Source organism: Lycium ferocissimum, chromosome 1, assembly GCF_029784015.1.
Source record: "Lycium ferocissimum isolate CSIRO_LF1 chromosome 1, AGI_CSIRO_Lferr_CH_V1, whole genome shotgun sequence".
In the NCBI taxonomy this organism is placed as follows: domain Eukaryota; kingdom Viridiplantae; phylum Streptophyta; class Magnoliopsida; order Solanales; family Solanaceae; genus Lycium; species Lycium ferocissimum.
The window spans coordinates 54,754,669-54,782,067 of NC_081342.1; the positions used below are offsets into that span (position 1 = coordinate 54,754,669).

General features: G+C 35.4%; 1 protein-coding gene across 3 annotated transcripts in view; it reads left to right on the forward strand.

Annotated features, from left to right (window-relative positions):
* Positions 1-26,899, forward strand: part of LOC132055645 (solanesyl diphosphate synthase 3, chloroplastic/mitochondrial-like) — a 41,863-nt gene extending 14,964 nt beyond the window's left edge. The window contains exons 1-7 of one of the 3 annotated variants that reach the window (XM_059447588.1): positions 21,090-21,438; positions 22,926-23,018; positions 23,912-23,992; positions 24,069-24,140; positions 25,535-25,666; positions 25,885-25,975; positions 26,754-26,899. In XM_059447588.1, coding sequence (XP_059303571.1) covers positions 21,322-21,438; positions 22,926-23,018; positions 23,912-23,992; positions 24,069-24,140; positions 25,535-25,666; positions 25,885-25,975; positions 26,754-26,851 — 684 coding nt within the window. In that variant the 5' untranslated portion in view covers positions 21,090-21,321 and the 3' untranslated portion in view covers positions 26,852-26,899. Of the gene's footprint in view, positions 1-21,089; positions 21,439-22,925; positions 23,019-23,911; positions 23,993-24,068; positions 24,141-25,534; positions 25,667-25,884; positions 25,976-26,749 lie in introns of those variants that run through there. The other 2 variants (XR_009414617.1, XM_059447579.1) reach the window with 2 other exon arrangements.
* Positions 26,900-27,399: the final 500 nt, after the last annotated feature.

Below are 27,399 nucleotides of genomic sequence, written 5' to 3' on the forward strand. Positions count from 1 at the left end.
GAAGTTGGTATGAAGATTTAAAGGTTTGAAGAAGATTTGAAGATCGAGATGAAGATTTGAAGGCGAAGATGAAGGAACGAGCTTGAAGGTTTGAAGGATTGAAATTTTGGGTTGAAGATATGACGGTTACGGTTCAGAAAAAGATGAAGATTCGAAGAACAAGAAAGCTGAATTAAATTTAACCAAGGAGTCGAAAATTTAGAGAAGTCAAAAGTGAAAGGTAAAAATGTAACTGTAACTCTTATATAGACAGGTCACTGAGGCGATTACCGAAGTCGACCAATCGAGAGGCGACACATGTTCGAGAATTAATGAGATGTGACTTGAAGCGATATGGGTTGAGGCGATTTCCGAGCTTGGCCATTTGGAATGTGACACGTGGCCGAAGTCAAAAGGACGTGACGTTACGGTTCCCGCCAATTTTGAAGATAAGAATGAACTTATGAGACCACAGGTTTGAGACTCTTCCAGTTCCCGTCACTCCGGTGAAACTCTGATTCGGAAAGTGAAGGGATTATCTGTATACCATAAAAATCGAGTCAACGCATGACCGATGAGGCCGGAGCCAAAGACAGGTCCAAATGGGTACGAGCACGTTCAATCTTTTGCTCACTTGCACGGAATGTTCTCTTTGATACGGCTCGACCCGAACCAAATCAGCGTGTCCGTTGGTCCGGATTGCCTTAGCCTAGATGAGCGTGTCCGTTGGTCTGGATAACCAGTTGTGAGGTTACCACGCATCATAAAACCGTTACATTTCGCGCCGACAACCGTACGGTGTCGACCGTACGACGACCCCTTATCTTTTTTAGGGTTTATTCATAAAGGCTTTTTGTATTGTACTAAAGGCCAATAAGGAAAACGTATAAATAGAGGGCAGCCCTTCCCTTTTTGAGGTTAGCTTTTTTCTCATAACAGATCATTGTATCCATCTGAAGTATAAAAGCTCTCTTCAAAGTATTTTGGTCCGGATTCGTATTGTTCATCAACAACTGGTCTAATCCATCTTTATCGTTTAGGCATATTTGGCTCATATCATCTACTAATATATTATTTATACACATATATATAAATATAATCATATACACATCCATAGACGTTTCATACCAACTTAAAAGATTAAAGTTCATCCACATATCATATTTCACCACATACAAATCTAATTGTTATCCGTAATTCGGGGTAAACAGTTTGGATACGGTAACAATGTAATTGTATACGGAAAAAATTGGGTCAACGCATGACCGATGAGGCCGGAGCCAAAGACAGGTCCAAATGGGTACGAGCACATTCAATCTTTGCTCGCACCGGATATTGTATCGACGGGATACTACCGACCGAATCAAAATAAGCGTGTCCGTTGGTCCGATAACCGGGATTCTGTGAGGTTACCACGCGTCATAAAAAACCGTTAATTCGCCATTTGTTTTCACAACTGCAGACGGTGTCGACCGTACGGATCAGCCTTATCTTTTTAGGGTTTATTCATAAAGGCCTTTTGTATTGTACTAAGGGCCCATAAGGAAAACCTATGGATAGAGGGCAACCCTCCCCATTTTTAGGTTAGCTTTTTTTTCATAACATATCATTGTATCCATCTGAAGTAAAAAGGCTCTCTTCAAAGTATTTTGGTCCGGATTCGTATTGTTCATCAACAAGCGTCTAATCCATCTTCATCATTTAGGCATATTTGGCTCATATCATCTACTAATATATATATATATATATATATATATATATATATATATATATATATATATATGTATATACACATCCATATAGACGTTTCATACCAACTTAAAAGATTAAAGTTCATTCACATATCCTATTTCACCACATACAAATCATTGTTACCGTGAATTCGTGGTAAACAATTAAATTATAAAAGAAAGGATACTCACACTTCAGTCATGATTTTATTCATTTACCCCCTTAACGTGTGAGTAACTTCAAATTTTCTTTCATTCTTTCATGCTTCTTTTGTCAATTTCTTTCATATTCTTTTCGTTAACATATGTCATTTCTCCAAATGACAAAATACACCAAGAACGAACTGTAAGCCTTCAAGCCCCAAAAGACCTACATTCACGGGATATCTTGAGTAAATAGGAGCAAATCTGAAAAAATAAAGTTAATTCCTTATTGATTTTACAAGTGGACACGGATTTTAAACCAAAATAAAAAAGCTAAGTGGACATTTATTTTGAACCGAAGAGAGTAGTAAAGATCATTTCATAAATTTAATAGGTTCTTTTGTGAAAGTTTCTGAGCATTGTATAATACAGTCAAACCCACATTTCACTATAACAATCTGATTTTTTCTCCGGAACCAATTTTTCATGTTATACTTTACTTCTCTATAACAACAGTGACATTCATTATGGCGGTAGACTCTTTGTAAAATTATCTCTCTACAACAGCCATACTCAAATATTGTGTAATATTTATGATAATTATCATTAATCTCATGCTCATAGTAAATTTTAAGTACGAATTTCTAAAAGAAAAAAAAATTGTAGCCCAAACCCTTTTCATAACACCAATCAAGCAAATGATGCTACCACTTATGTGGAGTTTGATGCAATACTTCCAAACCTTGAAATTTCCACTGATGAAGAGATTATTGCACAAGTCATTGGAGTGGAAGAACAAGAGACAACAGATGCAGAATGTTGATAACGTTCAAATCCACTCCTCAAAGAGAAAGTGTACACGGTCGTTGCAATATAATTTACCCAACTATGAGTCAGAGTTGAATTCACAGGGAACAATATAAAGGCGATTGAGAAAATAAATGATTTATCACCAACTAAGCTAAGCCAAACACTTTTTCAATATTTGATTTTTGATTTAAAAACTCAAAGATAAAACTAACCTAGAAAGCAAGTAAAATGATTAATGACCACAAGCATGGATACAAGGAACTCTCAATAACGATCCAATATATTTTATAATTTTACAACTAACAGTGGGTTTATGTTAATAGATAATAATTTCTAAAATCTCATTGAAAGTCTTCTAACCAAATCAATGAATTTCATTCTAAGCTTTTCCAAGCCTTAGAGTGTGATATTAGATACAATCAATTTAACCTCAAGTTAACTATCCTATTCTAACTCAAGTTATTAGATGGGGTTTAAACCCTCAAATCCTTGTTAATTAATTTTTCTCAACCTCAATTCTCTTTTTCTGAGCTCAAATCGAAGTAAATGGGCGAGTCCTAGGGTTAGTTAATCCCTTAAGAAACATTAAAGAGCAAGATTAATTAAAGAAACAAAGACTCCCTTCATTAGAAATAAAAATCATTCAATACATAAGCATAACAAGAGTTTCAATCCAAAACTTTAACAATGTATATTTTCATAAACAAGTTTCAAGTAATGGAATAGAGTACTACACACTTAGATATTCAATACATAACATAAAATTGAAGAAAGGGTTAAGAATTTGTTCATTAAAGTGCTCCAATCTTCTATTTCAAGGTGTGAGTTGATGAACCCTAGCTCCCCAAGCTTGAAAATATGGCCAAAGACGTGCGAAATTTCCCCTAAGTCTTCCTCTTATAATTCCCCAATTTTTCAAAGTCAAAATATGACAAAATAAGCCCCTAACTTTCAGTTTTGCAAATCTAACCCGTTTTTGCATTTTTAGCCACTTCTTTTGTTTTCTTCAATTTGGCCTCTTTTGACTTGTTTTCTCTCGCGATCACTTCTAAATTACATAAAGCTGTAAAATAGAAGTAAAAGACATTAAATGCACTACTTTATCAATCAAACATAGCAAAAATCTAAGATTAAAAGAAGAGATAAGTTGGTAAAATACCAACTTATCAAAGGTGACAACGAAATTGCTGATGAGGAGCCTCAACCTACTGCTACTTGTGGTGAGATAGAAGAGTCAACCGTTAAGCTATTAGACAGGAACCGACGATATGTATATTTTCGTTTCTGCCCTCAGAAAAATCTCAATTTGGCTTTTTAAAGAGCTGCTTGAATCAGATTTGGCAATATTTTAGGAATATTATTGCTTGATAAAAAACACTCTTAGACAACCTTCAAGGAAAAATTATTGAATGCCCTTTTTCTGAAAATTTGGACATAAATTTTCGTCAATTCAAGCGTTGTATTATCACTAAGTGTCCCGACCCAACCCGCCATGACTGGCACCCACACTAACTCCTAGTGGGCGAACCAACACACAACTAATCTATTCATTTAAGTCCGTTTTTATATTAACCAAATTAGTCAGTTATTACTCATTCAAGCATAAGATAATCAAAATAAGTCATGCCATATAATCCTGAAGTAAATGCGGAAGTTCTAACTATTACAAAATCCCCAAAATCCGAAAGTCATCGTACAAGGATTCTAAACTAGAACATGTCTATGGAATGAAATATGTCTAATAATTAACCATGATGTCCAGAATAGGAAATAGACATCATAAGAGGAAGATCTTCGAGCGGTCAAATGGATGTGCTCACTCCTAACCACAAGAACGTCCTTAACGCTAGATGTGAGGGCGGGTAGCAATCTCTGTATCACAATGCGCACTCAAAAAGAATGCAAAGGTAGTATCGGTACAAACACTATGTAAATCGGTAGATATCATAGGCATAAGATTAGTACATTAGATATCTCATAAAATCAATAGAATAAACAATCCAGCCAACAGACATGAAATAAATAAACCACAACAAGTCAACCAAGGATAATCACCAATCAAGTCACCAACATATCAAGAACTCAATCAACGGAAAACCACAAAGAGGGAATAAGTCTACCACAAATACCATACTCACTGTACACACATGCTAACTGAGGCCATTGCTCAGTAGTCATGACCTGCAGGGGACCCATGGTGTCCATGTACCACTCGTTCCGGATACTCATCGGGCCCGAGCATAAACCTCTGCTCCGGAAAGAACCTCGGACGCGGGCCACATCAATATATCTCTCATTTATGGAACGAACCTTGGACCACGAGCCCATAATCTAGGCCACAATTGTGCCTTTTCATATATCCTTGCATAACATTATTTCTTGCCCTCTTATCATCAATGCATCAAATCATCATTTCGTATCACAATTTCACCGAGAAGATTATTTAACTTCTCATCACCAAGCATCAATCAGATTCAACACACATGAATAGTGGCACGAAGCCTACACAATCACTCAATCAATTGCATATAGGAGTTCAACCACACAATATCATGCATGAAGACTAAACATGTTTTCTCCTAATGAATTCACAACACATACAATCAACTAATCAAAGTCTAACTCAAGCAGATCATAACCTACCTCAACGTAGACCTCGAACAACTCGAGTCACTAAGCTACAGCTTTTTCCTTCCGTAAAGCCTTAGAACGCTCAAAGTTTAGCAATTAGAATGCTCAATGAGTCACAATTATTCTAGTCACAAAATCATTACAAAACACCCTTCCCTTAGCCTCATTTCAATGGGTGATATAATATCTAGGTGTTCAACAACCTAACAATGGCTTTAGTAACCACTAACCATCAATTTACAACAACATATGATCAACACATCACTTACAAGCAGTTTCCATGGTCAAGCTACCATTTTTATGGAACCCTAGGTCTCAATTCACTCAGTTTATGTCTCTAAAGGCTCAATTCATGATTAAGAGGAGTTAACCCAAGCCATTAGATGATAAATAAGTGATAACCATCATAACCCATCAAGTGTAGAAGGTTTATTAATTCCTAGGGTTACTATTACTAATTTCACCTATCAAGACCCATAAAGGGATTTATAATCATGAAGATGATACGGAATGATTGAAAGTGGATGAATGAGACTAACCTCTCAAGAGTTTTCTTGCCCTAGCTTGGAATTTCACCCTAAAGCTTGGGGAACCGTGGTTTGGGTATTCGGAAAGAATGTGGGACTAAGTGTTTAAAAACAAGGCGTTACGCCATCCGTCGACCGCCGCGCGGGCAACTGATCACAGCCGCAGAAGCCGCTTCTGTGAAGGGCACTTCCCGACCACCGCTATGGCGACCCATGTTCCGCTATAGCGATACCGCCATAGCGGGACATGGACACATGGACCATGGCCGACCGCTGGCGGCGAGGTTCTCACCGCTATAGCGGTACCGTCGTACCGGTGCAAGCCTCGCCGCAGCGGTCCCATTTGGGCGCATAAGCTCGACTTTTGCCCGCCCATCTCCCCATCACCCAACATTTCATCAAGGCCTCGCAAACACACAAAAAAAAAAAAAAAAAAAACATGCACATATACATAAAAAAAATGTCATATGCATCCACCCGTGGCCTCGGAATTCCCAACGGAGCTCAAATTTTCTACGTCACCCCCCGACGGACTCAACGAAATTAACAACAATCACAAATAAGTCAAGTTTTCAGTTCTTAGGCTTATAAAATCGAGTTTCTATTAGCTCGTACTTCCCTTGGGAAGGTTCTATTTGGTGGGGTGATTCTACATTTCCCATAACGACCGGAAGGGTCGTTACACTAAAAGACTGAAATTTATGAAACAACCTATAATTGCAGAATTCTTAAGTCAAACTTGAAAAACTAAAACTTTTAATTAATTTTAAATGCATATGTTCCTTAGATTATAATTATTTATCGGTATGGTACAATTAGTTACGAATTTATGAGTAATTTATTAGTCTTTCAATTTTTAATTAATGAAATATTAGATTTTAACATTAACAAGTATTTTGTTTTCCTTTATAACATCAAAAGTATAGAAAAATAATTTTTTACGTACTTGTTTATAATAGCTAAATGAGATCTAAACACGAAAGGGCAGTAATACATACATAACAACACCTCACTATAGCAACCATGAAATATTCGAACAAACGCTGCCATTATAGAGAACTTTGATCATTATGGCTAAGTATTGATATCATAATTTTTTTGCAAAAATAAAATTAATGTATTGACTAATTATTCTTTATAAAAAGAGTCAATGTTTTCTAATCAAACATCTTTCATGATTCTCCCATCTTTTCATAATTCTTTAAACAGTATATGTAACTTTTTTAATAGAAAGAATTTGTGAAAAACATTTAAGTTAAATAAAAATAACTCATTTATCCTTTTTATATAAAATCTATACAAAATTCTTCTCGATCCTTTTCTCTGTCTTTTTCTTTTCTTGTGTATATCTCTATCTCATTTTATTCCGATCCCAACCATAGCTAAAGAAATTCTTAAAATTTAGTTGCTAAAATTACAAACTAACTATCTATTTCGAGCGATATATAATAACAACATATTTCATGTACATAATATATATCATCCTTTCTCTCCTCGTATTCTACACGATTATGATTATTTCTATAAAATCATGGACAAATCATAGATTGACGATCAATTTTATATGGGAAAACATTGAAAAGAAGGCTCGAGAAAGAAGATTCACATTAGTGAATACAAAATCAAAAGATCTATTAATAGATGTCATTACTCGTTTAAGGCACCATCTTTGCATTGCTTTTCTTCTACGTACATATAAGAAAAGAAAATGTATTTTAAAATCTGTGGAATGTTCATACATATCTTTGGTCATCGACCCGTTTCAATATCATCATAATGAGCTACTATATACCTATATTTCTCCAAATGATGCTTATGAAGGAAATAATTTCTTGAATACTTTGTTGAACATAACTTTTAGAATGAAAAAGTTTTTAACATTAGAGGAAGATTAATACATTGAATATTCCACAAGGTAGAGTGTATTTTCATTTTAAAACAATGTCAAACTTTCTTTTGGCTAAGAGCAAAATCTTTACACTGGTAGATTAAGTTTTTAGAAAATTTAAGGATGTACACTTATGAAGGAATATTGATGAAGTGACCTCCAAAATTAATGCCCCTATCTTCTAGACAACAATCCTATAGTAATAATAAGCAATCCTATAATGATTTTTGAAATCACTAATCCTTTCTATTAAAAAGGAAATGCTCATAAAAATATATATATTTGGGTTAATTCTTGCAATTATCATATATTATGATTACAATTAAGAAAAAGATTCAAGGAGCGCTGAGAAAATAAAACTAATGTTTGAAATAAAATGACACAATTCTCATTTTATTAGTTACCAATTCATACAGTAATCTCATGAACAAAGATTAAAAAGCAAAAAAGAAAAGTAGTATATACATAATAAATATTCTGGCTACATTACCTCTCCTAAAACATATTCCATAGATACAAAGATGGTCTTGAATTCAAGTTGCTGTCAACATAGAAGTGCTTGACCGCAAGGTTTTTACCCGGTCATTAGTTAAGCGTCCGTAAATAAAGACATTTTTATTTTCCTCCTTTGTAATTTCCTTTGGTCTGCGCAATCGGATCAGATCTGCTAATTGTTAACCAACTGCCGTTCATGAGAAACCTCTCTATTTTCTTCTTCTAACCTTTCTAATTTTCTTTATCCTCATCAACATTTAAAAACTGCTAAAACTAATAATATAACATAGAAAGTGATCGCTGGGGTTGCTGCTACAGTTATCAAAATGAAATAGTTTATAGATGATTGTTACGGTTCGCATTTCGCGGGTGGGGTTAGCACTCGGAAAGCTACTAGGAGGTAGTTGGTGCTCTTTCGAACTTTGTTTTCAAAAAAGAGTCGCTACCTAATTTATGGATAAACTAGGAAAATCGGTTCCAAATGATTTATTCAAATGCAATGAAAAAACCTTTGTAATCCAAAGTTCTAGGTAAGGGTTCTGATGATCTCCTAAGAAAGGTGTTAGGCACCCAAGTATTAAGGATCCGTACTCTACGGTTGACCTTCGAATTTCAATGTGTGAATTATGCATGAACTGTTTATATTTGTGTCTATTTTTTCGTATTTATAAAAGACTATCATTTGGCATATCATTTGTTTTGTTTTTTTAAAGGATTGAATATATTCGCTTTATATAAGGGTACTTTAGATTTGGATTTATAATATCTGGATAAGAATAATTCCCTTTTATGTATAAGGATAGTATATTTTGTTTTGAAAAGTGCCAACTCATTTGGATTTGTAAATATGTATATAAGTATATATATATATATATCCTTTTTATATCCATGCATAACCCTCGTATTGTTATTCTAGGTTAGACCACATACCACTCCAAAACATCCCATTCTAGGTCCTCGTATTTACAAGTGCGTTTCATTTTATTTGAATAAGTTCGATTTATAAAAATGATTTGATTTTTTTTATTTTTTCTCGGATCTGTATATATGTAAGCAAAATTGATTTTGGTTTGAGTTGGGCTTGGGCCCAAAATCTTCATTTTTGTTTTATGAAAATATATTTTAGTTGGGGCTTGGCCCAAAATTTTCATTTTTTGTTTGCGTTGGGCTACAGAACAGAAATCATTTTTCCTTTTCAGATTCAGTCCAACTCATATACTTGAAACCTCTCGTTTGAAAACTAGTTTGTAAATATTTAGAGAAGCACTCCATATTATTTTGTAATCCAAAGCCGTTGATCTTCTTAAAATTCTAAAGACTTGTATTCAAAAATCAGTTTGTAACTTCTCGATTTATTTTTGCAAAAAGTTGTTTAAGTACGTATCCAGGATTTTGAAAACCATTTTGGGGGCCTAAAGTCTACTAAATGGCATGAGCACCGTTATCCTCAGACGACTAGTTCCAAACATAAAAGATTCCAATAACAATGTGAGTCTTTACAAATGTTCACAAACCACAATACAACATTTCAAAGATAAATAATGAAATAGAAGCCATTTTTATCCATGGTTGGGCCTTCAATGCGTGTTCATAAACATACATATACATATATATATATATATATATATATATATATATGTGTGTGTGTGTGTGTGTGTGTGTGTGTGTGTGTGTGTGTTAGCAGCCCTTTCCATCTCGAACTGCCTTTGAAAGAAGTAAAGATCGCCCAACAATTTGGCTTGACACAGGCCCAAGTGGCCAAAGAGGGTGAAGAGGATAAGAGAGGAAAAAGGAACCCGGTTAGAATTTATTTATTGTGCTTATCATTCATAAGAACGAACTAAATACAAGTATATATACATATATCAACAAAGCATATACAATATCATATTACATATTGCCACAACAAATTCAGGAAGTAGGCCTGGCAAGCCCCAATCACATATACATTGTAAAAACTCCTATTGAGACCGAAGAACAGGCCCAAACTTATCCCTTTGTGCTAACCTGAGCCTAAAATAGACCTTTATATATCCATTTAGAAGTTTGGACACTATATTCAAGCTAACAGATTCCAAGGATTAAGGCCCAAGGGAACCCTATTTGATTTTAACTTGATATACACCTATATGCATATGATATACCATCTGATATACACTTTGACATGTATATCAGGTGTGTATACCTGGTATACATCTAACAAACTCAATTATCACTTACATAAAGGGTTAAGTCTTATGAAGGCTCATGCATGTATCATGTATGCACCTCTATTTTTAAAACTTAAGTGATTAATTAACCTGCCCATTTTAACCAATCTAATTCCAACTCTTTTTTTATTTATTTATCCTGATTAAACTACACTAGGCTGGGTCAAAACAACTCTAATCCATCCAATTATCGCTTTAATCCTATGGTCCAATTAGAATTATCAGTCATTAACTTAAGTTGACTGTACTGAACTGGGTTGCAAGCAACTTCAAATTTTTTCCAAATTCACATTAAGCTTTTGACTCTATTAACTCCCTAATCCATTTTTCATTTATTTCTATGATGCCAAACAAGACCTAAGTCCTAATCTAGACTCCAACATAACCAACAGAATGCCCAACATGCATCAGAGTTGCATAGTATGAATATACAGTCTCAAATGAGTCAAGCATGTAACACCCCAAAATTTTTAACGGAAAAGGGCCAAATATACCCTTCGTTATACTTTGGATCAAAATATGTCCCTACCGTTATACTATTGGCTCAAATATATCCTTTTACCGTTAAAGTTATCCAAGTTGGAACCCAACCCCACATGGCACTAAAATTTTAATGAGGTGGCAATATGTGGCATATCTGTCAATAGCCAAACTCAATTTTACCCCACTTCCCTCTCCTTCCATATCATCTTTCACCATTAATATCTAAGAAGAAGATTATTTTCCTTCATCTTTTACACACTGTAATAGCTAAACACAACTATGAAAATACCATAGTCAAAGAGTCACCCTATAGTGACCATCTCCATTGGTCTATCCACTCACTGTAAACCACCATTTCTTCACCATAACTGCACCATCAAAATATCATGTAAATCTCCGTCAAACAAGCTCTAAAATGCTGAGTCGAGTCAACGAGGTGTCCGTCAGTAGCTCCGTTCGAGAGGTTCTGCTCGAGTTTTGCATTATATTGGTTGTGGTCTATGTTTGAGTTTAGTTGTGGATTCATTTTAGCCGTTGTTGTACGAACAGTTGCTTGGAGTTTTTCTCATAAATTAAGTTTGGAAAAGGCATACTTAAAGGTTCATTCTTTTTCCTCTGCACTTTGTTGTTCAATAATGCTTTTTTTTTTCTTTTTCTTGAATGCTTCTATTCTTGGTTTCTCATACTCTCTGTTTGTAAATAAAAATGGCAGGGGAAAAAACAGGAAGAGGACGAGGATGACGATGTTTTTCATATAGGGGAATATATCATGGCAGATGATGTTCTACATCCAGCCATGGAGGAAATTGGAAGCAAACCACTAATGGTGAAAGATGATATGGAAGGAGAGGGAGGTGGGCTAAAATTGAGTTTGGTTAGTGAAGTGGCATGCCACATATTGCCCACCTCAGTAAAATTTTAGTGCCACCTGGGATTGGGTTACAAGTTGGACAACTTTAACGGTGGAGGGGTATATTTGAGCTAATAATATAACGGTAGGGGCATATTTGGACCCAAAATATAACGAAGGGCATATTTGACCCTTTTTCGATAGTTCAGGGGTATATTTGACCCTTTTCTGAATTTTTAATCTAACACTTGAATTTTCGATTAGCCATATCTTGATAGTAAGGGTATATTTTACTTCGTACTTCCTAAACGTGAATTTGACGATATTTGAAACTTGTTTGAAGTGTTATGGTGTAGTTATGTAAACTACTCCTACTATTATTATCTTAAGTAAATTAAGAAATGGAATAGATATTTAGTATTTTGGGCAGCCACCCTTTCATATTTATCCAAAGAAGTAAAAGTTTGGGCAGCCACTCGTTAGACTAAATCCTTATCCAAGTAACATATATACTAATCCTTATCCAAGTAACATATATACCTTTTTGGCTAATATCCTCTCTACCTCCTCTAATTTCGTTTTCTCTAGAAAAATAAAACCCCAAAACTCCTCTTCTCTCATCAAATTCTCCCACTAAATCACCAACAAGACTTGTTTTGGTTGAGCCATAAGCTATTCCACACTTTTGAGGTAAGTTTACCAAACCCGTTTTTGAATTGGACAACTGTTAGTAGTTTTAGCATATCTCCTTGTATAAAATTCTGTTTTAAGAAAGCCAAGTTGATATAGAAATCTATTTCATATATCTACAACTTTTGTTCAGGCTCCAAAACCTAGTTTTGCATTATTTATTCGAAACGGGGTGATGAAGTGCAGGGCAGGTGCTGCCCAGATTTCTGTTTCACAAACCCTCCATGTACTACTGTTAGTATTTTGAGCATATATTTTGTACGAAACTGATATAGGGGTGATTTAAATTTCTTTGGAACCCCAAGACATATATCTACATCTTTCGTCAAGACCACAAAGTCTAGTTTTGCCATTTAGCCCTTTGCAACTGAGCCACAATACAAGACACTGGTACTGTCCAAAATTTCTGTTTTGATAGTTTAGGGTGATTTTCACTGATATCATGTTTAGTTTCGACGTGCTGAAACCATTGAACTTAAATTGATAGTTGATTGTGTATTTAAGATATATATACTCTTGTACAAGCTAAGGGAAATTGGCTAAGGAAGTTGACATTTTTATTTGATCGTTGCTTTGGGGATTTATAACTTCTTGATGTTTGTTTGAGCTTTAGAAGCACTAAAGCTCCAAGGGTTGCACCTAAACTTGAACTTTTCTTTCAATTTATTTTGTTTGAGATATTGTGAGAATCTTGAATCTTGGTGAAATAGTATCTACTTTAAATTGTTGTCGTATTGATTTTGTTGTTACTTTAATAGTTTACTTGCTTTATTGGTTGAGAAATAATATCTTGAGACACTTCAATATGATAACGTTATCATTGAGGGTATAGTTTTGTAATTGAGTTATGAGTATGTTAAATCACATTGGTGTTATGTGAAGTATTTTTGTAAGACGACTTAATTCACCCACACATATGGATTGCTTGAGCATTATTGCATTCTTGTCGGGACATTGTGCTTCTTGTGATAGTGACCTTGTCACTTATAATGACATACCTCATGGTATTGTTCGGATCTTGCCCATCTTGACTTTGGATTTACATTTCATCTTGATGATGGACTTTTGTCCATTTTCGAGTATGAGTGGAAAACCACTTTCAACATGGCTCTTGATTCTCTTGATTATTGGGTGACAACCCTTCTTGATTTCGGATCTTGCCCATCTTGACTTTGGATTTACATTTCATCTTGATGATGGACTTTTATCCATTTTCGAGTATGAGTGGAAAGCCACTTTCAACATGGCTCTTGATTCTCTTGATTATTGGGTGACGACCCTTCTTGATTTCGAATCTTGCCCATTTTGACTTTGGATTTACATTTCGTCTTGATGATGGACTTTTGTCCATTTTCGAGTATGAGTGGAAAGCCACTTTCAACATGATTCTTGATTCTCTTGATTATTGGGTGACGACCCTTCTTGATTTGGGCTTCGGTCCTTCTTGTTATTTGATTATGCTTGATGTGATGGCATGACGTATGTGTTGGGCGAATTGAACTAACTGAATGACTTTCTCGAATTAGCTTGGGAAGCTTTCTTGACACTAGAGATATGAATATTGTTATTTGGAACTACTTCTTGGGTTGATATTTGATTCTCTTGAATATCGTATATAGCTTACTTTGATAAGTCTATTCCTTGAATTTAGTTCTTGGACTCATTTTTGATGCGTAGCTCACTATTAAATTAACTAATTGAATGGTGTTTCATGAATTAGCTTCGAAAGCTTTCTTGACACTTGGTATTTGAACTATCTTATGGTTTGGTGGTTCTCTTGAAATGTCGTACATTGATTAAGTACTTGATGATAAATCGAATAAGCTTATGTCTTGAATTTACTTCTTGTACCACATTTGATACATAGCTCGCTATTCAATTAACTAATCGGTGGACCTTTTTGAATTAGCTTTGGAAAGCTTCTTGATATTTGAGATTTTGAATATTGATATATTGAACTATTTTATTATTTGATATTTGATTCTCTTAAAACAATTGTACCTTCATTAAGTACTTGATGATGCTTTTGATGTGCTCATTTCTAGAATTTATTTTTGTACTCTTTACATAACATACTTTTTGATATGAAATGTTAGTTAAGTTTATGTGCCACTAAGCTTTATGCTTAGCGATAGTTTGTTACTATCGTAGGTGATGTTCCGAGGGAGACTTAAGGATGGCATTTGAAGTAGACTATTTGGAAGCTTAGATGAAGATCACATTTGCATGGGCATGTTCATTTTGTATACTTTTGGGGACTTGTACGTGATCCATGTGATACACTTAAATATGTACTTTTGAATGAAATTTGGGTCATGATGCTAATATTTTGTAACTTGATTTTGCTGAACGACTTGAATATTTTGGGAGTGTCCATGCCCAAGTCTTGTAATATTTTAAATTCAGTACTTATGTTGAACTTGGGAAACTTAACTAGTTGGTATTTGAGATTTGGAGTTGAATTCATGCTTGGTATCAGTCTTGGATGTTTTAGCATGAAAATATTTCTCTACTATGTGTTTGATGAATTCTAAAGTGTTGATTTAACTCAAAATAGGTGTTGTCCATTTTTATGATTGGATATTTCTATTTTTTTTAGGTCCTACTATGTTGAGATGTTGTATTTTGAAATTTGTTCACATGGGTTTCCGCTACTAAATTATTGTGAATATCTTATTAAATAAATTTCTTCTGAACGTTGTAAGTATAAGATTTGTTTTTGTTTCGTAAGTGGCATCCTCCAAAGGGGGCGCTGCAAAGCAGATCCCAAACTTGATGCAAGTAAACCTCAATCAACAACTACAACATTTGACAAAGCTAGGCAGTTGGAAACAACTCAAGTAGGCATCAGAAACATGTAATCAAACATTCAGCTATCAATAGAGGGCACTCAATACCATTCTTTGTGATCTAAAGACACATGTCATGATATAAATACCAAGGAAAGAACTTGAATCAACCCATAGCTCTATTTTAAGCTAAGGCCAAATTTGCCCAGGACTATTACTACACTATTTTTCTCATGTTTTGGAGATCAGACATTATAAGTGAATTAGAACAAACCTTATTGGAACAAGATCATTTTAAAAAAAAAAACCTTTTAAGGAAACAAATTTAAAAACCTTTTAAGGAAACAAATTTACTTCTTAAACCAAAGCCCTAGTTCAAATGAGAGAAAGAGTTGAATCAGTACATCAATGTGACATGTTTCACCCCATGAACTTGCAGGGCCTGTCATGACAATCTTTTATTTGAGATAGAGTAGTACTTGAATCAAGTTACACTTGATTCCTTCCAAATCTCCTTCTCTCCAAGGTGTCTTTAAAAAAGACTTCCCATGTCAAGTGGTTTATAATATGCTCATCCATACACATGAAAGTCCTCATACTATCATTAGACTAATTAAACTAAAAGTGAGACAATTTTAGAAAACCATATTGACCACATTTTGACTTCTCAAGATCAGATCAACAACACCAAGCTAGAACAGACCTAGTTCTATGTGTTTATTAGAATTGTCACCTTATTATTGAATACTTATTCCAGCTGGAATCCTTAATACCCTTAGTGTCACGACCCAACCAGTGGGCCATGACGGGTACCCGGAGCTGACTACCGAGCACCACTCATCATGCTAACCATCATACCTAACCTGTACACACATAATCTCCAAGGCAATACAATACACACACACACACACACACATAAGCCTTCACGGCTGCAAAAATGATATACAAAATATACACTGGTGTATTCATGAGACATCTACTACTTACGCATACGTATCTATGAGCCTCTGCTAGAGTATTGAGACATAAAGACGGGATAGGACCCCGTCATACCCAAATATGAACACAAAAGAATGCATCAATAAGCTGCACCTCCGCCTCCTTGTCTACCTGTGGGAATGAACACAACGTCCATAAAAAGAAAGGACATCAGTACGAACAATGTACTGAGCATGTAAGGCATACACAATAACATGATAAAGAGATGCAAGAATATAAGATAAAGGGATAACCTGTAACTGATTGCCTCTTAAGGCGGAGTCATGCATGCTAACTTATATATTAATCAACATCATATCATATAAGCATATATATAACTGCCCGACCATACAGGTACGGTGTGATCATCATTAGCCCGCGTCCAGGGTAAACATCTCAAGCCGCCCACTAGTGGTGTATGCCTGGCCGTGTAGGCACGGTGTAATCATCGTCATAGCTGCCCACTACGCTCATCGTAGTGGTGTCTGCCCGGCCAACTAGGCACGGTGTAGTCTTACATATACATAATCTAAAGCATGTATGAGAGCTCAAGTAAAAGCTATATCTCTATCGGAATAACATAAGGTCGGGAGCCTCCGATTACATTATAGAATGATACTCATCGCTATACCTCACCTTAAAAGAACTAATATTGTGAGGTGAGGTATCAACAAGAAATGACATCAATGGGATCATAAGGATAATAATATCAAGCTCATCATAGCATCATTATCATCATCACTGTCATTGAATATATCTCATCTCTATCTCATAAGAGTCTCTTAAGAATCTTTAACTTTCATCTTTAGAATGTAAGAAGGTCATGGAAATATAGAAAAGAAGTCATAATATAGAAGTCATTCCTTTGAAAGAACGGGACTAGCCTTACATACCTTTATGTCTCCTTAACTCTATCGACTAACGCTTCCCTTCCAAGCTCGCGATTCTACATTCAAGGAAATTCGTACTACATTCAATTATTACAAATATACTTAGGCCTGAACTAAATGACTAGGAGCTAATTAAAATTGGACAACATCTCCTTTGTTTTTACAACTTTTCCCCCCACAATAAAAAATTCCCAACATCAATGACAACACCCACAAGATCATAATCAATAATCTTCATCAAGTTAAGCATTATCCAATTCTCAAAATTCCCTTTCAAGGTCATTCACAACCATAGATACAACACAACTTCATACTCATTCATATATAATACTTTTTCAACATTCTTAATGTCATCCATGATAAGATTATACTCGTAGCATATCAAGGACTATGATTCATGTCAAGTTCTATTAAAAAATACCACTATTTCCACATTTAAGCCTCATACCCTATTTTCTCTCTTAATCCAAGTCATTCAACCCCTCAATATTCTTAGTAACGTGTATTGAACATGAAACTTACCTTTGATGATGTAGGAATAGACTTTGGATGGAATTACTTCACTTGGAGAAAACCCCAATTCAACACCAAAGAGATTCTTGATTTTCACAAACCCTAGAGAGTATCCTTGTACTTGATTCTACTATAATTACCCGTGTTTGACCTTTGATTTCCCTTGGATTTGTGATAATATGATGAGAGAAATATTCTAGAGCCTTCAAGACTTAGAGAGAAAATGAAATCTGAAAATTTTGGACAAAGGTCGTCTATTTATAACTGAAACTGGAAGGTTCCAGAGAAGCGGTTCGACGACCCGTCGACTTGCTGCGTCGACTTACACCTGCAATTTCCTGATTGCAGAAACATGTTAACGGGTGGGTCGACGGTCCGTCAACTTGGTTCGTCGACTTGCACCTGCAGATTTCAATTTGCAGGAACGTGTTGACGGTGCACAGTAACGGTCCGTCGATACATCGACGGCCCGTCGGCACTGACTGGTGTCTGCAGAATTTCCTAACTCAGTTCAGATTTCGCCAATTTGATCCGTTCAACTTATAGTCCTGTAAATTACCAGGAATAACTGCTGGTACATTTGTACATGGGGTAAGACTCTCTCTACCTTACTTCCTCCAACAAGTTTTCTTCTCTCCCCTCAAATGTCTTTGGAATCTTAATTAGAATCATTAAGTATCCCTTCTTACTTGTAGGGACATCATATACGTCTCACCCTGCGTTAGTCTATTTACCGCACAACAGTATGAAATTTTCCAAGGTGTAACACTTAGCCTCACTTGGTTAGGGACTGGCTTCTTTGAAATAAATAAATTGTGTACTAACAAATTTAGAACAGATCCCTTAAGGCCGTTTCACTCTCAAGTTTGACAAAAGGAGTTAGTCATTCTTTGCATATAAGTTCACCTTATTAAGCTGTTATACTTGTCTAACCATTTTTAAAGTTCTCACCTAATTAATCCCAGGTAGTTAAACTAAGGTTTAAACTCGAGAGAACATCATCATAATTAACACCATTTAAATTTACAGGTTAACAAATCATTCCCACACATTTACTAATCAATTTGAATTTAATCCTAGCATTTTTAGTTTCAATCTTAAACTAGAATCTACTAAATCTTACTTCAGATTACTAGACATGATAGCTAAACTCAATAATTGACAAGCAATGTCTCCACAGAGTCATGTTATACTCAACCATTAATCATAATCAAGCAAATACAAATACATACAAACACATAACTAATCTGAACAGTTAACAACTAACCAAACATTACTAGAGCATCTAAACTAATCAAGAACTAAAGAAAAGCAATAACAAGATAAAATTTTTTACCTTTTTGAAGTGCAGCTGGCTTCAAGAATGAATTTGGAGCTCTTTTGTGCTTCCAAAACCAAGAACTCAGCCACAGATAAAAATAAGCAATTAAAATTTGAAATTGAAGACTCGAACTTTGAAAGTCAAGTCGAAATTTTAAACTGAAACCCTAATTTTAAGTCTCAAATACTCAAAATCTGGAGGTATGCCTATCTCCTCATTTTTTTGTGACTTTGGGGGGTTCTATTTAGAAAATCCCAAATCTGGATGAAACCCTAGCATTTTTCGATGTGGGAGTTTGTAATGTTATGAGAATTTCTCTCTTCCACAACAAATCAAAGGTCCAGATTGAAGGTAGGGGAGAAAGCAAAGGTCGGATTTGACCCTTACAAGGTCAATCCGCATTCTTCTCCACAGACCAATAGCAATTTCTCATTCAAAACGAGTACAAACAAAAACAATTAAGGATTTCAGTCCTATCCGTTGTAAAATGCAGAAAAAGTGAAGAAAAGAGTGGGATTATACCGTGTTTGGGTTATCTCTTAGTGGAAATAGTTGAGAAATGGCAGAGCAATTAATGCTCTTGCCATTCTCGGCCATACCCCAACTAGCAAACTGCGCGGGCCCTTTCCTTATTGCCATTTCTGGCGTTCATGACATCATGCAAGATAGGAGAGAGGGTGAGGCGGCTAGGGGTTGTAACCCTTTAAGAGAAAAGGAGAGTGAGAGGTGTGTTTGGCCGATGAAAAATGAGGAATGGAGGAGGTATTACCCCTTTAAGGCTGAGTTGGGCCGGGTAAGGTCTTTATTGGACCGGGCCCGACTGAATTTAAAGGGAATAAAGAGGGGCCGGTTATATACATGCATATACCTGATATACATGTATACACATGTACATTCGAGTATATGTGTGTATATATAGGGAGACTTTAAATACTCAATTTAACAAATAGGCACAACTAAAACAATTACTGAATTTCTTTAATTAATGGCCAAATACGACTTAACTAATTAATTATCCAAACTAAAGGACATGATTAATTATGCAAATAGACTTAAGTTGCAAATATAACCTTAATTGACTGTGAACCATGAGATTGGTCATTTCAATTATGACCATAATTAGCCTAATCAAACAATTAAAGACTAGTTTTTCGCAATAATGACCTCAATTGACTTAAGCCATGAATTTGGCTATTTCCATTAAGGCCAGGGTTAAGTAACAATAGACTATTTCAATTGTAGCCACGTAATGACCAATTTATGAAATTAACCACAATTAAACACTTGATTAATTATGATTAATTCTAATAAATTGTACAAATGCACATTGAATATGTAAAATTAAGAATTGAAGGGTAAAATGATTAATTCATTTACTTAATCAGATTTCTTGAATTAAACGGAGTAAAAATGCTTGCTAATGATCTTCTGATAACTTTAACAATTGGATAAATAATTGCTTTTGAAAATATCTTCCCGATTAAACTTAACAAATGCTCCACATTAAATACAAAAATATGTAGATTGATTTCTAAATGACTTATAATATTATTGAAGTTATTCTGCCAATGAAATGGCAAAATATTATCAGAATAATTTTATAAAATTATTTTGACTTGTAACAACACATATATCACTCCGTTTGATATTCAAGGACTCTGAGTAATTAAAATAAATTATGAGAGGTAAAAAATTAGGGGCCAACAATGATGAAGAAGAGTTTCCATCACTTTGTTGGCGCTTAATTTGCCTGAATCTACATTAATGCATATTAATTAAAAACAATAATTATAGGTGATGACCAAAATATTTAGAATTATTTGGAAGCAATTCGTTTATTTAGTATTTAATAGAGACCTTTGGCTCTCCAATGAAAAAGAAATAATCGGAAACTGAAAAACTTCATGCATACTCTTAAATGTCTTCCTTTTTAATTGAACAATAAATGTACGTAATTATTGTAGGATTTCTTATGGAGTAACTTTATTTTTCAGCAATTATTTTAAGGAGAAAATGATAAAAAAGGCCAAAAAAATGAGATAAGGAGATGCCACATCATCTTGTCTATACCTAGCTATATATAAATTGGGTTATGTGGCATAATAATTTTCAAAAGGCGTATATTTTTTTGAAAATTTCCCTAAAAATTTTGGTTCTCGTTCGTCAAACCCTGGGCACCACTCTACTTTGACCTTTCTCCTTTTTTCTTTTCTACTACTCTAGCCAAATATACGTACTCAGCACATACACATATAGCAGACAAAAGGCTGCTGTATCATTTTACAATTTGCCAATTATTAGATCTATCATATCAAATCCCCCAATAGATTTTGTTTACACCAAAAAATAGAAAAAGACACACACAAATAATACATACATAGAAAATAAAAAGGATGGGTTTATATCAGATTTCAAGAAACAATTTGAGTAGATGCCGATGGCTATTTTCAATTTCATTACATCCCCATCAACAATTACACCATTCCAATCACATCCATGCTTCTCAAAAGGTGAATTAAATATTTTTTTTCTTGTCATTTCTAGTTTCTTAATTAATGTTACATCTTTTAGCTCTAACTGCGAACAGATATTGTTTTAGTTTAGGGCCTTAATCCTTTTTTTTTTTTTTTTTTGTACTGCCCAGATTAGTGAAATGTCTCAATAACCAATGAAACAGTGTTTAGCATTGCAAGATTTAAGCTGAAAATGTAATTAACTGCCACTAATACAACTTAAGTAACATGCACTAATGCACCGGTTCCCACCAGTAACTCCGAAGTTAAGCGTGCTTGGGTGAGAGTTGTACTAGGATGGGTGACCCCCGGAAGTCCCTCCTCTCTCTACCCTACAAAGGTAGGGGTAAGGTCTGCATACATCCTACCCTACCCAGACCCCACTTGTGGGATTTCACTGGGTATGTTGTTGTTGTAATACAACTAAGAAACATAAAATGGAAATGGAATTCATTATAGCAATGGACAAATCAATGTAAGCTCTATTCGAGCTCCCAACTCAGTCCTCAGGTAATGTTCAGGTTAGCTCAAAATACCTGAATTGGAAACTAGGAAAGCTCAATACACTCGCAATAGCTCGTAAGTCCAAATAGAAACAGAAAGGATAAGAGGTGAGATTTAGGGTGTGTTTGGTATGATGGAAAATGTTTACCAAGGAAATATTTTCTCGGAAAATAAGTGATTTTCCTACTCATTTTCTTGTGTTTGGTAAGCAAGTCAGAAAATGTCATTTTAAGAGCATGTGCATATATTCAAAGCAAAACACTATGAGTTTTTTGAATTCGGAGTGCAACTTCTGATGATGGGGTAGGCGCGGTGGTGGTGGGGTGGGTTGGGGGGTCGGTATGGGGTGTGGATGGATAGTGCAAGATTGGGGTTGGGGATGGATTGGTGTGACTTTATTGATCCCGAAAATGTTGTCCTCAAACTTTTAAGGAAAACATATTCTCCTATTTTGAGGAAAACATTTTCCAAGATATTTAGTGCAAGCAAACAAGGGAAAATAGGAAAACATTTTCCGTCATTACCAGACACACCCTTAGAGATTGAAGAAGAAGAAGAAGAAGGGAATTCAGATATGAGAGAGAAGAGGTTAAGAGAGTTACAGAAGAGCTTGAGAGACCATGCTCAAAATTCACATGATGCTGGCCTTCGGTTGTATCTAATCATGACTGTCCATTTCTTAATTCTCCCTTCCTAAAATACTGTTAAGTGGTTGTTAGACTTCCCTCTAAACGCCGCCGCCTCACTTATATGCCCTTCTTTCCCTATTTCGAATCCATATCATTATAGGATTATGTGATTTTTATTTTAAAATGATGAAGGAGATGTTGGGTTCAAGTTTAAAGTTTCTTGCCAATCAATCAACGACGCGACAATCCCAAATTAGTTAGGATTGCATAGTTTAATTGCTAAATTTGTTGCTGTTGTTGCTAATTTGTGACATTTCATGCTTTATTGTCATTGTTTTTGGTGATTTTAAGGTTTTGGGTTGCAGAGCACTTCATTCACGGGTTTCTAATGCTCTTAGTGGTAGATGGCAACAAATTCATCATCAAAGCACTGCTGTAGCAGAGGTTTGTAGAGTATTTTATTTCTTAAATATACACAAATCATGTTATGTCCTGTCTTTTTGCTAACATCATGTTTCAATGTCGTTATTCTTAGTTAGCTTCCTCACTGGTGGATCTTATGGTTTATATTTCGTGTAATATGTTGTGATCAAATATTTCAAGAAGAAACACCACAGCACCTACCCGGTGCTGTTATTTACTAATAAAGTGATCTTTTAAAGATAATAAAAGTAACTCAAGAAGAAAAAAATGATTATACTATAGGCAACTACAAAAATATTAACAGTTGCTTCTCCATAGTCTAATCAAGAGTATGTGGGGATACACGCGAGGGTGGCTCAATTGGTTGAACACGGGGCTTCCATAATGGAGGTCTCAGGTTCGAAACCCTCTGCCTACGACAACAGGGGATTTGCCTTCTGGGTCGAGCTCGTCGCACGGGGCTTGCCTAGTGCGTGTTGTCTCTCCTGTGTGGTTTGCGGGCTATTGCACTGGAGCGGGGTTTACCCTGTGCGCACCAAAAGGGTAGCGGCTGCGGGTTCCCTTGTCATTAAAAAAAAAAGTATGTGGGGATGAAGGGCCTTTCTCTTTATTCCTTTCCCGTTGTTTAAGTCTGGATAGACAAACCAAATTCAAAATACTTGAAGTCGACCAAGTGGATGAATTTTCTTGAGATCGGGAAAGACTCTTGTCAGTGTCATTATTGTGGAGCCTGCCACTTTAAGGTCTTTTCTGAGTAGTTCGAGTTTCTTCCTGATGCAAATCATCAAGTCTTTTATTTTCTTATCTTATTTTTCCTTGGGTTTTTTTTTTTTTTTTTCTTTAAATCCCTTTGCTTTAAAGGAATTGCAGAAGGGTGGTGTTTTTCACACTGTTTCCTATTTTCTTTTTCTCAGGAGCAAGTGGACCCATTTTCCCTTGTTGCAGATGAATTATCCCTTGTGACAAACAGGCTGAGATCAATGGTGGTTGCTAAGGTATATAACTAGTTCTGTGGTTTGGCAGTTGCTACATTCATGATGCTAGATGACAGCCTGTTTCATTTGTATACAGGTCCCAAAGCTGGCTTCAGCTGCTGAGTATTTCTTCAAAATGGGAGTAGAAGGAAAGAGGTTTCGACCCACAGTATGATTTTTTACTCCAAAGCTGAATTTTTGTGTACTATACATTTATCTTTAGTTTGGTGCACATGCTTTTGTGGATAGTTGGAAAAGCAAAATCCACATTTCCTTTGATGAAGGCTGCATAGCTTCCAAAAAAATCACGATTCTTGTAATTACTGAGTTTCTTTCAAAAAACTAAGTGCTTGCTGCTTAGTGAAAAGTTAATACATTTGGGTTTGAAATAGTAGAGATATACATTTATTTCAGAAGGCTTAAACATGTTTTCCTAAAAACTAAGGAAGAAAAAGAATATCTCTTAGGGTGTGTTCGACTGTTCAGTATGAAGGAAATGTTTTCCAGAAAAATAAGTGGGTTCCTTGCTGATTTTCTTATGTTCGGTACATAAGCAAAAAATATTATCCTAAAAGCATTTGTATATAATCTACACAAATACTATAGGGTGTGGGGTGGGGTGTGGGGAGGTGGGGATGGGGGCTGCGGGGGTGGGGGTGGGGGTGAGGGTGAAGATGAGGTGTGTTGGAGGGTGGTGAGGATTCAATCAATAGAATGCCACTTGTAGGACTTGTTTTCCCTACGTCCGCTAGGGAAGTAATTTTCCTCATTTTTAAGGAACTTGTTTTCCCAAAATTTTTGACCAACCGGACATGACAAAATTGAAAAATATTTTCCTTCATACCGAACAAACCCTTAGTTGCACTTCTAGTAGGTTCCAGCTTGATTCTCCAGGAGAGGTGACTGAAAGCAAAACAAAGAATGTGAATAGAACAGGGATAAACATGAAAAGACTAAAGAAACAGAAAAAGTTCGCAAACCAAAAAATGAACTGAATCCTATCAACTTTCAACAACTTGGATCTCCTTTTGCCTTTTATTTTGCATTTTAGTGGCATATAAACGTTTCATGGAACGTATCCTGTGGAATTAGTCGAGGTGCGAGAAAGCTGGCCCAGGACACCACGGTTATCAAAAAAAAAAAAAAAAGTTTCATGTTGCATCTAAACAACACTTAGTTGAAATAATTTAATTTTATTAGGTCTTCAGAAAAAAATTCTATTTCATTAGATATGCAATTTTCCAATACATTTATTATTTAATGAGCAATGGTGTTCTCTTAAGGGATATGAATTGAAGTCTTTGTATTAGTTGAAGTCTTTGTAATTCCAACATAAGTACCATTGTGGCGTCGATATAGATAGTACCCTCTTGAAATATTTTACTTTGGTGGTGCTTCTTGTTGGCTTTAAATGGTTATTGAGTTAAGTGCAGTTGCTTGGCCAGATCCATCATAATGTCGATTTTTTCAATTTGTACTATGTCAATGCAGCATTCATTTTTCAACTCATGGTTTCATACATTTTCCTTTGAAAGATAAATACACTGGTGCAGTTTGTTGTAGATTCTGCTGTTGATGGCAACTGCATTGAACGTACCAATTTCTAGATCTGCACCCCAAGTGGATGTTGATTCTTTGTCCATGGATTTGCGTACAAGGCAGCAGAGTATAGCTGAGATCACTGAGATGATCCATGTAACTATTCTGTCTCTTTATTCTGATAGGTTTCTCTCAATGAGCCAACATAATTAGCATGGTTGACACAGATTATATGAATTAGAAACACCAGCATGGCCACTTAGTTGATGTTTCGTATTCTCTCCTCTAATTCACATTGGTTTATTAATTGGTCTTAGAATGCCATTTACTTAGAACTTTCTTCAAGTCAACTTTCTGTTTTCACTCTTCCATAGGTTGCCAGCCTACTTCATGATGATGTACTGGATGATGCTGACACAAGACGTGGGATAGGTTCTTTAAACTTAGTGATGGGAAATAAGGCAAGTCGTACTTTGCTTTCCTTTTCTGAAATATGTTATTCCCTGTTAGAATCTTCCATATAATGCAAGCAAACAGATGTTGCAGTAGTGAGATGGAACTATGTTGTTCATAGTATTTTTTATTAACCATCTAATATCCGGAACTTGCTGGCCCGACTAATCCAAATTCACCAAATTCACACCGGGTAGGGCCCATTACCGGAGAAGCGCTCACTACCAGGAATTTCTCCATTTTAAAGGAGTTCTAAATATAAAAGTAATGATGAAAAGTTAGTGTGATGGAGAAAATATCATATGAAAAGCTTAAACTATACATAGTTAAATGATTCAAATTCTTGAAACTTGTGAAGTTGTATAGAAAAATGCTAGTAATGGAATAATGTCAAACATTTTGAATGTGCCCTAATGAAAACTAAGGTGTAATATAAATTGAATCAGGAGGGAGTATCTTATATCACCAAGTAGAATATTGGATATGACATTCTTACTACAGATAGCGGTACTAAGTTTTAATTATAATATTATATTAAAGCAGTTCATTTTAGAATTAGAGCAGGCCGAGTGATAGTGGGGGGGGGGGGGGGGGGGACTCATGCTCTCCCCTCTTGGGTGGAAGAGCAATTGTTTTGAAATGGACTTTTTTCGCTTTTGAAATAAGTGGGTGGAAGAGCAATTTTCACCTGTGGGTTACATTTCACAAAGTAACTCTGTAATGTGGGTTGTTAAATTATGCGACCTTGCTATCTGCTGACCCTATTATCACTTCTATTTGGTGCAGATAGCAGTACTAGCTGGAGACTTTCTGCTTTCCCGAGCATGTGTGGCACTTGCCTCTTTGAAGAATACCGAGGTATACTTTGTCTTTTCCTCTTGGCTGTAGTAAACGTTAAATATTTTGCACAATTAACAAGAGTGGAACCACACTGTTCATTACACTCTTATTATTAAGGCCTGTTATGTTCTATTCCTACTTATCCTAAGTCTTCTGTTCTGGGGATTTATTGTCATTGTACATTCTTTCGTTCTATAAATTCTTGATGGTCAACGATAAATAATTTTAATTTGTACAGGATTATGGTTTGTATACACCTTTTAACTAATTAACGCGTGTAGTTTCATGCAAATTAATCTCTTATGGTTAGGGATTCTTTTGTAACTTATACATTTTGTCTCAAACAAACCGCTCTTGTTTTACTTCCAGCCGTGCAACTCTATAAAGTTCTTTTCCCTCCTATTAAAGAAAAAAACCACACTTAGTTTGCTGCCTGTTCCATTCATGCATGTATTTTGCCTCTCGTCCATTACAAAGCAAAAAAGTAGAAGAAAAATGGCAATACCAGCAAACTGGGAAAGGATTTTAGCTAGGAGGTTAATATTAGCTAACACGTCTGTTGCTTTATTTTTAGTTATACCTCTAGTCATCCTCTC